The sequence below is a fragment of the Pseudophryne corroboree genome, chromosome 6, assembly GCF_028390025.1.
Source record: "Pseudophryne corroboree isolate aPseCor3 chromosome 6, aPseCor3.hap2, whole genome shotgun sequence".
NCBI classification, from domain to species: domain Eukaryota; kingdom Metazoa; phylum Chordata; class Amphibia; order Anura; family Myobatrachidae; genus Pseudophryne; species Pseudophryne corroboree.
The window spans coordinates 814850918-814865917 of NC_086449.1; the positions used below are offsets into that span (position 1 = coordinate 814850918).

Consider the following 15000-nt stretch of genomic DNA (forward strand, 5'->3'; position numbering starts at 1 on the left):
AACGAGACTCTGAAAGGCCCCATTGTGGGGAGAGAACGCTCCGCTCTTGGGATACACAATTGGGCATATTATTTTATGTGATGGGAAATTAAATGGCAATCTCCATCTGCAGCTGCCAACGGTGCTCTTTGTAGTGAGGAGGAGGGGGCCGGGGGGGCCTGGTGTAATTATCACTAAATGACAGACACTGACCTCTAGCCTGGCCTCCATGGCCCGCATGTGCTGCAGGCCTCTTCCGTGTTCTGCTTCCAGCTTCTCCACCAGCGTCCTGTTGCTGATCTCCTCTGAGAAGAGCTGTACGGAGAGTCCGGATAGAGAGATATTAGAAAACTGGCATAAAAACAACAAACAGAAAAACAGTTGCAGACGACGAGAAACGCACATAATAAGACCAATAATCAAATAATATCATGAATCTGTACTGTTCCGTTCATCAGGCAGCCCAGCTAACCACCCACGTAGAGGTTCCACCATCATCATTAAAGATGATTGGCTAATCAAGGTAAATATTGACACTGGAAGAAATTTAGGGCACAGCTGCAGAATTTCTGTACATTCTGTACATAGGGCCCCATTCAGATTGGATCGCATTGTGCGTGCGCGATCCAACCGCAAAAAATCCAAAAAAAGATGCATGCGCTGCGACCGTCCTGCGCATGCACCCGCATTTTCTGCAGGGGGGGCGCAGAAAATACAATCACCTCTGCCTCTCATTCAGGGGCGAGGGGGGGGGGCGGCAATGCTCCGTTTCCAGGGCGGAGATGCAGCGTTGCGGGGGCGGCGACGTAGAAATGGGGGCGGTGATGGGGAAACGGTGGGCGTGATCGCAGCAGCTGCGTGGCGTCACACGCAGCCGCCGCATTCAGAAACATAGCGGCAGGAGGCAACCTTAATTTCTGCTAACAAGCAGAAATTTCGATGCAAGCGCAATTTCTGCTTGTTGAAGGGGGGGAGGCGGCGGTCGGCATGCCGACAAAATGATTGCAAATTCTGCTAATTAGCAGAATTTGCGATCCTTACTGAATTAGGCCCATGGGACGGAAGCAGCCAGTAGAATGCCTGGACAGAACCGCAGGCCAGTTCTCAGTTTTGTTGGGTTACTGAACATTTTTTTCCCCCTTTGCGCTCCAGGGTTAAAAAATAACAATTTAGAGGTTCTGTGGTCCTCCAGTAGACTAGTACAGGCTGCCGTTTGCTAATGTTGTGACTGCGACATCCTACTTTATTTTCTAGAACGGTAACATTGGTTACCACAGAGTAAGGAGGATTAGAAAGCGTGATTAGTCATCTTTCTATGCAGGCGTCATTTCCAGAGATCTCTGCCAACTCCTCGCTCTGAGCTTGCATTAATACCTGGGCTGTTCTCCAGAAATGACACGGCTACCAACGCTAGAAAACAAACATCCGGGAGAACAGAAACCGTACTAGAAACGCTACAACGGCACAGCCTGGTTATTGTATGTTTTTTTTTTTACAAAAAGACTGAGGGGGAGATGGGTCAAACCTTAGAGAGAGATAAAGTGAAGTTGCCCATAGCAACCAATCAGCTTATAACTGTCAGTTATCTGATGCAGTCTATAAAATGAGCTGATTGGTTGATTTGGGCAAGTTCTCTACTTTCTCTCTCTCTCTCTCTCTCTCTCTCTCTCTCTCTTAAGATGAGGTTGTGGTTCAATAAATCTACAGTAAAAAGATAGACAGTCAACAGGTCAACCCCAAATAGTCAACAGGTAAAAGGTAGTAGAAAAGGTCGACATGGAAATGGTTGACACCAAAATGGTCGACACACGTTTTTTTGTTTGCTTTTCTGGTGTATTTTTGTATGTTTCACCACATCTGAGTAAGATTAGTGGAAACGTTGAACCTCTCAGGCTCGCTTAGTCTGCAGTGCTTCGGGCAAGGTGCCTTGCGCGAGTCCACGTGGATGGTAAATGATGAAAAAGTTTAAATTTTTTGTGTCAAGTCAACCATTGTCATGTCAACCTTTTGACCCTGTCGACCTTAAGCACTGTCTTCCTATGACCTGTCAACCTTCTGATCCTGTCAACCTCTTGACCCTGACGACCTTTTCCATGTCGACCTATTGGCTGTCAATCTTTTTACTGTACATCTATCAGCCGGATAGCCTCTAAGATTTTCCCCTGTCTCCCCATCACCTTTAAGATATTCTCAAACTAGGATACTAACCAGAAATGACTGCACTTCGTTGTGTCAGTACTGTAATATTTGTTGACATTTTGCTGAATTGAACATATAACTCATTTTTGAGACGTTCTTCTAAAACACAGGAAAATGGATCTTAAAGTTACATTGTTAAATCCCCTTCCGTCCAGTGTGAGCACCCCCAACATTTGTCCAGGGAGATTTCCACCAACACCCTCTACCTAAAGATGCGTCTACCAACACCTGCCCAATAAGAACTCCTCCAACACCTGCCCAATAAGATCTCCTCCAACACCTGCCCAATGAGATCTTCTCCTTCCTAAGGAGACCGCCTCTAACACCCACCCATTGACATTTCCACCAACACCCCCTACCTAAAGAGGCCTCCACCAACACCTGCCCAATATGATTTCCTCCAACACCTGCCCAATATGATTTCCTCCAACACCTGCCCAATGAAATATCCCTTAAAATGTGCCCAATGAGGTCTCCTCCAACATGCATCCAATGAGATCTCCTCCAATACCTGTCCAATTATATATCTTCTAACACACACCAATGAGATCTCATTCAACACTTGCCCAATGATATCTCCTCCAACACGCATCCAATGAGCTCTCCCACCAACACCCGCTCAATGAGATCTCCTCCAATATCTGTCCAAAGAGATCTCCTCCAACACGCATCCAATGAGCTCTCCCACCAACACCCGCTCAATGAGATCTCCTCCAATATCTGTCCAATGAGATCTCCTCCAACACACACCCAATGAGATCTCCAGTACCCACCCAATGAAATCTCCTTCAACAAGCACCCAATGAGATCTCCTCCAACACCTGACATTGTAAAGGACTTATTAAGGTGTTTACACTGTCTCAAGTACCTACCAGTGAGTGGGTGGTCTGTGTAAAATCGATGGAGATTCCCCCTTTGATACATCTGTGCACAGTTTACATTTTGAGTGTCAGGATTACAGTAGATTAGGGTTTCTAGAACCAGTGAGTAAAATCATCTCTGAAAACTGACTTTTTATTTAAATTTGAGCAAGATGTACACGTATGAGATTAGTTATATGTGGTACATAATGTTTTCCATGCAGACAAACTTCGGACGCAATAACTTTCACTGTTTGAATTTAAACTTTGCAATTTAGCAAACTTTGTACCCAAAAACGGAGCTGGCTCAGATTCAGAGATGGGCGCATTGTTGATGTCGGACGCAATGGAACGATTTTGTTGCCACTGCGCATGGGTTTAAGTCACACTGAAAATGTGCCACCAAGTTCTTGCGGTCGCAGTAAGGATCTATTCGCAAAATGATTGATCGCAAGGGACCGTTTGTGTGAGGTAACGCAGGCGTGTCGCAACCATTTCGCATAGCATGCGACTGCGATACCGTATGCAGTTACAATGGCTACAACGTCTTACTTCCAGCGACCATGCTGCGCGACCGCAGGGTTACGTAGAAAATCTGTGTCCGATGGTTGCAAAATTCGCAGCTGCGGTGCAATTACCATACATCCCTCAATCAGATGGCCTTATAGTCACTATGAAAAGGGGCAGAGGTACTATGCCGTGGAGAGTGATAAAGTGGATGAATATAAACTACCAACCAATCAGCTCCTAACTGTCATTTTTGTTAGCCTGCAACACGGCAGCCAGGAGCTGATTGTGATTGGTTGGTAAATTATCTCTTTCCACTTTATCACTGTCAAAGACTTAGCACATCTCTCCCTTAACTACAGGAGAACACCGTGACCATTTTATTAATAAAAAAAATGTTTCCATATCTCCCAACTTTCCCACATCAGCCCAGTACCCTGACACAGCCGGGTGAAACTTGCCACCCTGTGTGAACATCTGCTCCACCTGCAGAGGGAATTACTGGTATAAAACAAGTATCAGATCCCTGCACATAGTATCACCTATAAAAATTACTTGGAATCCTCTTTGCATACTTCTGCAAACCCCTCCTGAAAACCCTGGCCTGCTGCCAACCAAACAGGAGTTCCTGGTCTTTCCCGTAAGGGGAGAGTATAGTCTGCATAGAACCCAGCATCCAAGCAATGAAACGTACGTCTGCGGGGTCACTCCCTCTGGCTGCATACTAAAATACTGAGCATTACACCCAGTAGATAAAGGGAAGTTGCATTGTGAAACAGAACGGACATTGACACCCAGCATGTAGTACAAGAAAAGTTGTACTGTGTAGTTGTCTATACATACAGATTAACAGCTTACCCAAAGAATTACATCCAGCAACTAGAACATAAGAAGTTGTACTGAGCAGTTGTCCATACTTTCATATCAAGATCACGCACAGAGAATTACACCAAGCACACAGAACATCAGAAGTTGTATTGTGCAGTTAACCCTTCTTGCATATTAAATAAAACATAACCAGAATTATACCCATCATAAAAAACCTAAAAAGTTACACTGGGATGTTTTCCATATATAAACATTAATAACACACAAAGAATTACACCTAGGATAAAGAACAGAAAGATGTACAAAGTAGTTTCTATACACACAATGTAATAATGCACATAAAGAATTACACCCAGAATATACAATAAGTGAAGTTGTACTGTGCAGTTATCCTTGCATACAGATTAATAACACACACATACTGTAGTTACACCCATCATATAGAACAAGGGGAGTTGTACTAAGCAGTTATCCATACATACAGAATAAAAATACACACATCATTACACCCAGCATATAGAACAAAATAAGATGTACTAATACCCCTTTCACACCGCAGCTATAACCCGGTAAATTGCCGTTTTTTAAGCCTTCCAAAACGGTTCTAGCTGCGGTGTGAAAGGGCCACTTTGAATTTACTGGTTACAGATTACTGGTATTTTAAAACGGTTAAAAAGCAGGGTCCTACACGGTTCAGACCCGTTTCATTGTGCAATGTGAAAGGCCCTGAACGGTATTTCCAAACCACAGAAGGTGATAGGCTGTCTCCATGCGTGATGTCACCAGGCAGAAGCAGGAAATAAACTGGAGGAAACACATGAGAGTGAAGAAGCATTTTTTTTATACAGAATACAGTTTAAAATGGCAAATTGGAGTGAAGAGGAGGTGAGGGAGCTGCTTAGGATGAGAGGGGATGAAGAAATTGCTAGACAAATCACTGGGATAGTGAAGGATGCAGTTATCTACAAAAACATGGTAAAGATGCTTGAAGCTGCTGGGTTCCATCGTACGACTAGCCAAATTATTAATAATTAATTAATAATTATTAATAATGTGTGGGCCAGAAAAGTCCATTTAAAATGACAACCACTGTTTTCTATGGGAGAAACGGGTTCAGTGTGAAAGGTACCAAAACGGTAATGAAACGGTAATATACCACTTACAACATGCGATGTGAAGGGGGTTTAACTGCTCAGACCCGTTTTAAGAACCGCTTAAAGAACCGTTTCAAAAGCAGGGTTTGCGATGTGAAGGCAGCATAAGTGGTCATCCATACACACAGATTGTAACACCCAGCATATACAAGAGAAGTTGTACTGTGCAGTTGCCCATACATACAGATTAATTAGACACAGAGAGAAATACACTCAGCATATGGAATAACAGTAGGTGTATTACGCAGTTCAAACACATACATCTTAAGAATATACAGAAAATGACACCCAGCATATAGAAGAGAGAAGTTGTACTGTGCAGTCATCCATCCATACAAATTACACACACACACACACACACACACACACACACACACACACACACACACACACACACACACACAATTACACTCAGCATATGGAATATAGGTAGGTGTATTACATAGTTGGAAGAACACATACAGATAAGAGTAACACAGAGAAAATTACACGCAGCATATAGAACAGAAGTTGTCCATACATACAGATTAATAATTGCCCATATGTTCAGTGTAAGAACAGATAATGCGCCAGCCAGTGCACAGAAGTAGGGAAGTTGTACTGTGCAGTTATCCATACATACAGATTAATAACACAGAGAGACTTGGCCATACACAGTAAGAACAGATAAAGTGCCAGCCAGCATACAGAAGAAGGGAAGTTGTACTGTGCAGATGTCATTACATAAAACACAGGCTGCTGGCTTTCAGCGCCATTTTTTTCTGCCAACATTATTTTGTGTCCTAATTGATTTAGGGAAAAATTCACAGAACATTGCCGTGTTTTATTCAGCATGTCACCTCCTGGTTCATTAACCACCAGGGCGGTCTGGGGTAGGCACACACCTGTGGCCCCCCAATTACCTCCACCTAATAAACACAGGGACTGTGAATGTACAATAACCCGCCCAGCCGGCACAGACACAGGTGTCGGTCGTCGTTCTGTTGGATAGAACTGAATCTGAGCATCAGGACAGCGGTCTGCACGACATGATGCGAGGACAAATCATATCCCAGAGGCCTCGCTGAAGGGGGGGGGGTTTATTAGGGCCCATTGACTGGAGTGTCAGCTGTGGACAAGGAGCCGGTTAGTGCCAAGCAAGGCTGAGAGACGCTGGGAGATAGACTCTTGAGAGCTGGTAATGAGCACTGTGTATGCTGCCTCAGACTCCTCTTTCTTCCAGCACATCAATGAGTAACCAGGGGACTGGGTGCATGCAGCACTCAAGTGACTGGGGGATCTGTACGACCTCTGTGCAGGCATACAGCAATTACACACACAGAATAATGCCCTGTGCTAACAGCGGCCTATTAATCTGTCGCTTTATTGCTGAAACAGGACCGAGACGCAAATATTTACATACAGATTGATTCTAATGTGTTCTAATGTGCAGCAGGGACCTTTAAATCTGCCGCTCGCTACTGCCCCCTAGAGCATGAATAGTATGACGACATCTACTAACAAGTGGGCCATTGTTAATAGTAAAGTATGTGCCGTGGAAGGGGGGGCAGGTCAGAGGCCAGTACAAGAGAGTGGGACAATTGTTCCAGAAATACTCTAATCAGTAACTGTTGTGAAATATCAAAGCAGCGGAGAAGAAATTACGCCCCCAGCCACAGGTAGGGGAATAGGGGTATAATTAATGCCAGGCTGGTCTTGGTTCAGAGATCACATGGCTTAGAGGCACTTGTCAGTCTGCAGGGCTTTGCAGGTTATTGCACCAGATCTGGATAAAATATATCAAAGTATATTCATACCTCCCAACTGTCCTGATTTTCGCGGGACAGTCCCTTTTTTTCGGGACTGTCCCACCCGCAGGCCACAGTGTCCCGCGGTGGGGGCAGTTGGGAGGCCCCTGTCAATCGTTGCTCTTCCTAGCAGAGCAGCGCTGAATAGACGCTGTGCACATACGCACAGCGTCTATTCAATGGAGACAGAGGGAGAGGGGGCATGCCAGAAGCTCATAGTGCGTTGGTCATGCCCCCTTTAGTGACGAAAAATGGGGGGTGTTACCTGTAATCACGGCACTACCGCAAAGCCACGCCCCCTTTTGCATATGCCAACCCCCTTTTTGGGGTGTGGCCTATGCGCGCAAAACTCAGGAGTCCAGTTTTCAGTGTCTCAAATGTTGGGTGGTATGTATATTTTTATTTTACATATAAGTATGTAATACAGACAGTCCCGGCGTCCCGTCACTCTCAGGACACATGTGATACAGACAGTCCCGGTATCCCCTCACTCTCAGGACACGTGTAATACAGACAGTCCCGGTATCCCCTCACTCACTCTCAGGACACGTGTAATACAGACAGTCCCGGTATCCTCTCACTCTCAGGACACGTGTAATACAGACAGTCCCGGTATCCCCTCACTCTCAGGACACGTGTAATACAGACAGTCCCGGTATCCCCTCACTCTCAGGACACGTGTAATACAGACAGTCCCTGTATCCCATCACTCTCAGGACACATGTAATACAGACAGTCCCGGTGTCCCCTTACTCTCAGGACACATGTAATACAGACAGTCCCTGTATCCCATCACTCTCAGGACACATGTAATACAGACAGTCCCTGTATCCCATCACTCTCAGGACATGTGTAATACAGACAGTCCCGGTATCCTCTCACTCTCAGGACACGTGTAATACAGACAGTCCCGGTGTCCCCTCACTCTCAGGACACATGTAATACAGACAGTCCCGGTGTCCCCTCACTCCCAGGATACATATAATACAGACAGTCCCGGTGTCCCCTCACTCCCAGGATACATGTAATACAGACAGTCTCGGTGTTCCCTCACTCTCAGGACACATGTAATACAGACAGTCCCGGTGTCCCATTACTCTCAGGACACGTGTAATACAGACAGTCCCGGTATCATCTCACTCTCAGGACACGTGTAATACAGACAGTCCCGGTATCCCCTCACTCTCAGGACACGTGCAATACAGACAGTCCCGGTATCCCCTCACTCTCAGGACACGTGTAATACAGACAGTCTCTGTATCCCATCACTCTCAGGACACATGTAATACAGACAGTCCCTGTATCCCATCACTCTCAGGACACATGTAATACAGACAGTCCCGGTGTCCCCTCACTCTCAGGACACGTGTAATACAGACAGTCCCGGTATCCCCTCACTCTCAGGACACGTGTAATACAGACAGTCCCGGTATCCCCTCACTCTCAGGACACGTGTAATACAGACAGTCCCGGTATCCCCTCACTCTCAGGACACGTGTAATACAGACAGTCCCGGTATCCCCTCACTCACTCTCAGGACACGTGTAATACAGACAGTCCCAGTATCCCCTCACTCTCAGGACACGTGTAATACAGACAGTCCCAGTATCCTCTCACTCTCAGGACACGTGTAATACAGACAGTCCCGGTATCCCCTCACTCTCAGGACACATGTAATACAGACAGTCCCGGTGTCCCCTTACTCTCAGGACACATGTAATACAGACAGTCCCTGTATCCCATCACTCTCAGGACACATGTAATACAGACAGTCCCTGTATCCCATCACTCTCAGGACACATGTAATACAGACAGTCCCTGTATCCCATCACTCTCCGGACACATTTAATACAGACAGTCCCTGTATCCCATCACTCTCAGGACACGTGTAATACAGACAGTCCCGGTGTCGTCTCACTCTCAGGACACGTGTAATACAGACAGTCCCGGTATCCCCTCACTCTCAGGACACGTGTAATACAGACAGTCCCGGTGTCCCATCACTCTCAGGACACGTGTAATACAGACAGTCCCGGTATCCTCTCACTCTCAGGACACGTGTAATACAGACAGTCCCGGTATCCCCTCACTCTCAGGACACGTGTAATACAGACAGTCCCGGTATCCCCTCACTCTCAGGACACGTGTAATACAGGCAGTCCCTGTATCCCATCACTCTCAGGACACATGTAATACAGACAGTCCCGGTGTCCCCTTACTGTCAGGACACATGTAATACAGACAGTCCCTGTATCCCATCACTCTCAGGACACATGTAATACAGACAGTCCCTGTATCCCATTACTCTCAGGACACATGTAATACAGACAGTCCCGGTGTCCCCTCACTCTCAGGACACATGTAATACAGACAGTCCCGGTATCCCCTCACTCTCAGGACACGTGTAATACAGACAGTCCCGGTATCCCCTCACTCTCAGGACACGTGTAATACAGACAGTCCCGGTATCCCCTCACTCTCAGGACACGTGTAATACAGACAGTCCCGGTGTCCCCTCACTCTCAGGACACATGTAATACAGACAGTCCCGGTATCCCATCACTATCAGGACACATGTAATACAGACAGTCCCAGTGTCCTCTCACTCTCAGGACACATGTAATACAGACAGTCCCGGTATCCCATCACTATCAGGACACATGTAATACAGACAGTCCCTGTGTCCCCTCACTCTCAGGACACATGTAATACAGACAGTCCCGGTGTCCCATCACTCTCAGGACACATGTAATACAGACAGTCCCGGTATCCCATCACTCTCAGGACACATGTAATACAGACAGTCCCGGTGTCCCCTCACTCTCAGGACACATGTAATACAGACAGTCCCTGTATCCCGTCACTCTCAGGACACATGTAATACAGACAGTCCCTGTATCCCATCACTCTCAGGACACATGTAATACAGACAGTCCCAGTGTCCCCTCACTCTCAGGACACATGTAATACAGACAGTCCCTGTGTCCCCTCACTCTCAGGACACATGTAATACAGACAGTCCCTGTATCCCCTCACTCTCAGGACACATGTAATACAGACAGTCCCAGTATCCCCTCACTCTCAGGACACATGTAATACAGACAGTCCCAGTATCCCCTCACTCTCAGGACACATGTAATACAGACAGTCCCTGTATCCCCTCACCCTCAGGACACATGTAATACAGACAGTCCCAGTATCCCCTCACTCTCAGGACACATGTAATACAGACAGTCCCAGTGTCCCCTCACTCTCAGGACACATGTAATACAGACAGTCCCTGTATCCCATCACTCTCAGGACACATGTAATACAGACAGTCCCAGTGTCCTCTCACTCTCAGAACACATGTAATACAGACAGTCCCGGTGTCTCCTCACTCTCAGGACACATGTAATAAAGACAGTCCCAGTGTCCCCTCACTATCAGGACACATGTAATACAGACAGTCCCGATGTCCCCTCACTCTCAGGACACATGTAATACAGACAGTCCCAGTATCCCCTCACTCTCAGGACACGTGTAATACAGACAGTCCCGGTGTCCCCTCATTCTCAGGACATGTGTAATACAGACAGTCCCAGTATCCTCTCACTCTCAGGACACGTGTAATACAGACAGTCCCGGTATCCCCTCACTCTCAGGACACATGTAATACAGACAGTCCCGGTGTCCCCTTACTCTCAGGACACATGTAATACAGACAGTCCCTGTATCCCATCACTCTCAGGACACATGTAATACAGACAGTCCCTGTATCCCATCACTCTCAGGACACATGTAATACAGACAGTCCCTGTATCCCATCACTCTCAGGACACATGTAATACAGACAGTCCCTGTATCCCATCACTCTCAGGACACATTTAATACAGACAGTCCCTGTATCCCATCACTCTCAGGACACGTGTAATACAGACAGTCCCGGTATCCTCTCACTCTCAGGACACGTGTAATACAGACAGTCCCGGTATCCCCTCACTCTCAGGACACGTGTAATACAGACAGTCCCGGTGTCCCATCACTCTCAGGACACGTGTAATACAGACAGTCCCGGTATCCTCTCACTCTTAGGACACGTGTAATACAGACAGTCCCGGTATCCCCTCACTCTCAGGACACGTGTAATACAGACAGTCCCGGTATCCCCTCACTCTCAGGACACGTGTAATACAGGCAGTCCCTGTATCCCATCACTCTCAGGACACATGTAATACAGACAGTCCCGGTGTCCCCTTACTCTCAGGACACATGTAATACAGACAGTCCCTGTATCCCATCACTCTCAGGACACATGTAATACAAACAGTCCCGGTGTCTCCTCACTCTCAGGACACATGTAATACAGACAGTCCCGGTATCCCCTCACTCTCAGGACACGTGTAATACAGACAGTCCCGGTATCCCCTCACTCTCAGGACACGTGTAATACAGACAGTCCCGGTATACCCTCACTCTCAGGACACGTGTAATACAGACAGTCCCGGTATCCCCTCACTCTCAGGACACGTGTAATACAGACAGTCCCGGTGTCCCCTCACTCTCAGGACACATGTAATACAGACAGTCCCGGTATCCCATCACTTTCAGGACACATGTAATACAGACAGTCCCAGTGTCCTCTCACTCTCAGGACACATGTAATACAGACAGTCCTGGTATCCCATCACTATCAGGACACATGTAATACAGACAGTCCCTGTGTACCCTCACTCTCAGGACACATGTAATACAGACAGTCCCGGTGTCCCATCACTCTCAGGACACATGTAATACAGACAGTCCCGGTATCCCATCACTCTCAGGACACATGTAATACAGACAGTCCCGGTGTCCCCTCACTCTCAGGACACATGTAATACAGACAGTCCCTGTATCCCGTCACTCTCAGGACACATGTAATACAGACAGTCCCTGTATCCCATCACTCTCAGGACACATGTAATACAGACAGTCCCAGTGTCCCCTCACTCTCAGGACACATGTAATACAGACAGTCCCTGTGTCCCGTCACTCTCAGGACACATGTAATACAGACAGTCCCTGTATCCCCTCACTCTCAGGACACATGTAATACAGACAGTCCCAGTATCCCCTCACTCTCAGGACACATGTAATACAGACAGTCCCAGTATCCCCTCACTCTCAGGCCACATGTAATACAGACAGTCCCTGTATCCCCTCACCCTCAGGACACATGTAATACAGACAGTCCCAGTATTCCCTCACTCTCAGGACACATGTAATACAGACAGTCCCAGTGTCCCCTCACTCTCAGGACACATGTAATACAGACAGTCCCTGTATCCCATCACTCTCAGGACACATGTAATACAGACAGTCCCAGTGTCCTCTCACTCTTAGAACACATGTAATACAGACAGTCCCGGTGTCTCCTCACTCTCAGGACACATGTAATAAAGACAGTCCCAGTGTCCCCTCACTATCAGGACACATGTAATACAGACAGTCCCGGTGTCCCCTCACTCTCAGGACACATGTAATACAGACAGTCCCGGTATCCCCTCACTCTCAGGACACGTGTAATACAGACAGTCCCGGTGTCCCCTCATTCTCAGGACACGTGTAATACAGACAGTCCCGGTGTCCCCTCACTCTCAGGACACGTGTAATACAGACAGTCCCGGTGTCCCCTCACTCTCAGGACACGTGTAATATAGACCGTCCCGGTGTCCCCTCACTCTCAGGACACGTGTAATATAGACCGTCCCGGTATCCCCTCACTCTCAGGACACATGTAATACAGACAGTCCCAGTATCCCCTCACTCTCAGGACACATGTAATACAGACAATCCCGATGTCCCCTCACTCTCAGGACACATGTAATACAGACAGTCCCAGTGTCCTCTCACTCTCAGGACACGTGTAATACAGACAGTCCCGGTATCCCTTCACTCTCAGGACACATGTAATACAGACAGTCCCGGTGTCCCCTCACTCTCAGGACACATGTAGTACAGACAGTCCCGGTGACCCCTCACTCTCAGGACACATGTAATACAGACAGTCCCAGTGTCCTCTCACTCTCAGGACACGTGTAATACAGACAGTCCCGGTATCCCTTCACTCTCAGGACACATGTAATACAGACAGTCCCGGTGTCCCCTCACTCTCAGGACACATGTAATACAGACTGTCCCAGTATCCCCTCACTCTCAGGACACATGTAATACAGACAGTCCCGGTGTCCCCTCACTCTCAGGACACGTGTAATACAGACAGTCCCGGTGTCCCCTCACTCTCAGGACACGTGTAATACAGACAGTCCCGGTGTCCCCTCACTCTCAGGACACATGTAATACAGACAGTCCCAGTATCCCCTCACTCTCAGGACACATGTAATACAGACAGTCCCGGTGTCCCCTCACTCTCAGGACATATGTAATACAGACAGTCCCGGTGTCCCCTCACTCTCAGGACACGTGTTATACAGACAGTCCCGGTGTCCCCTCATTCTCAGGACACATGTAATACAGACAGCCCCAGTATCCCCTCACTCTCAGGACACGTGTAATACAGACAGTCCCAGTGTCCCCTCACTATCAGGACACATGTAATACAGACAGTCCCGGTGTCCCCTCACTCTCAGTACACATGTAATACAGACAGTCCCGGTGTCCCCTCACTCTCAGGACACGTGTAATACAGACAGTCCCGGTGTCCCCTCACTCTCAGGACACGTGTAATACAGACAGTCCCGGTGTCCCCTCACTCTCAGGACACATGTAATACAGACAGTCCCAGTGTCCCCTCACTCTCAGGACACATGTAATACAGACAGTCCCGGTGTCCCCTCACTCTCAGGACACATGTAATACAGACAGTCCCAGTGTCCCCTCACTCTCAGGACACGTGCAATACAGACAGTCCCGGTGTCCCCTCACTCTCAGGACACATGTAATACAGACAGTCCCGGTGTCTCCTCACTCTCAGGACACATGTAATACAGACAGTCCCGGTGTCCCCTCACTCTCAGGACACATGTAATACAGACAGTCCCGGTGTCCCCTCACTCTTAGGACACATGTAATACAGACAGTCCTAGTGTCCTCTCACTCTCAGGACACGTGTAATACAGACAGTCCCGGTGTCCCCTCACTCTCAGGACACATGTAATACAGACAGTCCCGGTGTCCCCTCACTCTCAGGACACGTGTAATACAGACAGGTCCGGTGTCCCCTCACTCTCAGGACACATGTAATACAGACAGTCCCGGTGTCTCCTCACTCTCAGGACACATGTAATACAGACAGTCCCGGTGTCCTCTCACTCTCAGGACACATGTAATACAGACAGTCCCGGTGTCCCCTCACTCTCAGGACACATGTAATACAGACAGTCCCGGTGTCCCCTCACTCTCAGGACACATGTAATACAGACAGTCCCAGTGTCCCCTCACTATCAGGACACGTGTAATACAGACAGTCCCGGTGTCCCCTCACTATCAGGACACATGTAATACAGACAGTCCCAGTGTCCCCTCACTCTCAGGACACATGTAATACAGACAGTCCCGGTGTCTCCTCACTCTCAGGACACATGTAATACAGACAGTCCCAGTATCCCCTCACTCTCAGGACACATGTAATACAGACAGTCCCAGTGTCCCCTCACTCTCAGGACACATGTAATACAGACAGTCCCTGTATCCCATCACTCTCAG

The 15000-nt window shown here is 47.7% G+C and overlaps 1 protein-coding gene across 3 annotated transcripts in view; it reads right to left on the reverse strand.

Moving 5' to 3' along the window:
* Nucleotides 1-15000, reverse strand: part of LMNTD1 (lamin tail domain containing 1) — a 268559-nt gene that overhangs the window by 87591 nt on the left and 165968 nt on the right. For all 3 annotated transcript variants that reach the window (XM_063929096.1, XM_063929095.1, XM_063929094.1), the window contains exon 8: nucleotides 193-294. In XM_063929096.1, the coding sequence (XP_063785166.1) occupies nucleotides 193-294 (102 nt within the window). The remainder of the gene's footprint in view (nucleotides 1-192; nucleotides 295-15000) is intronic.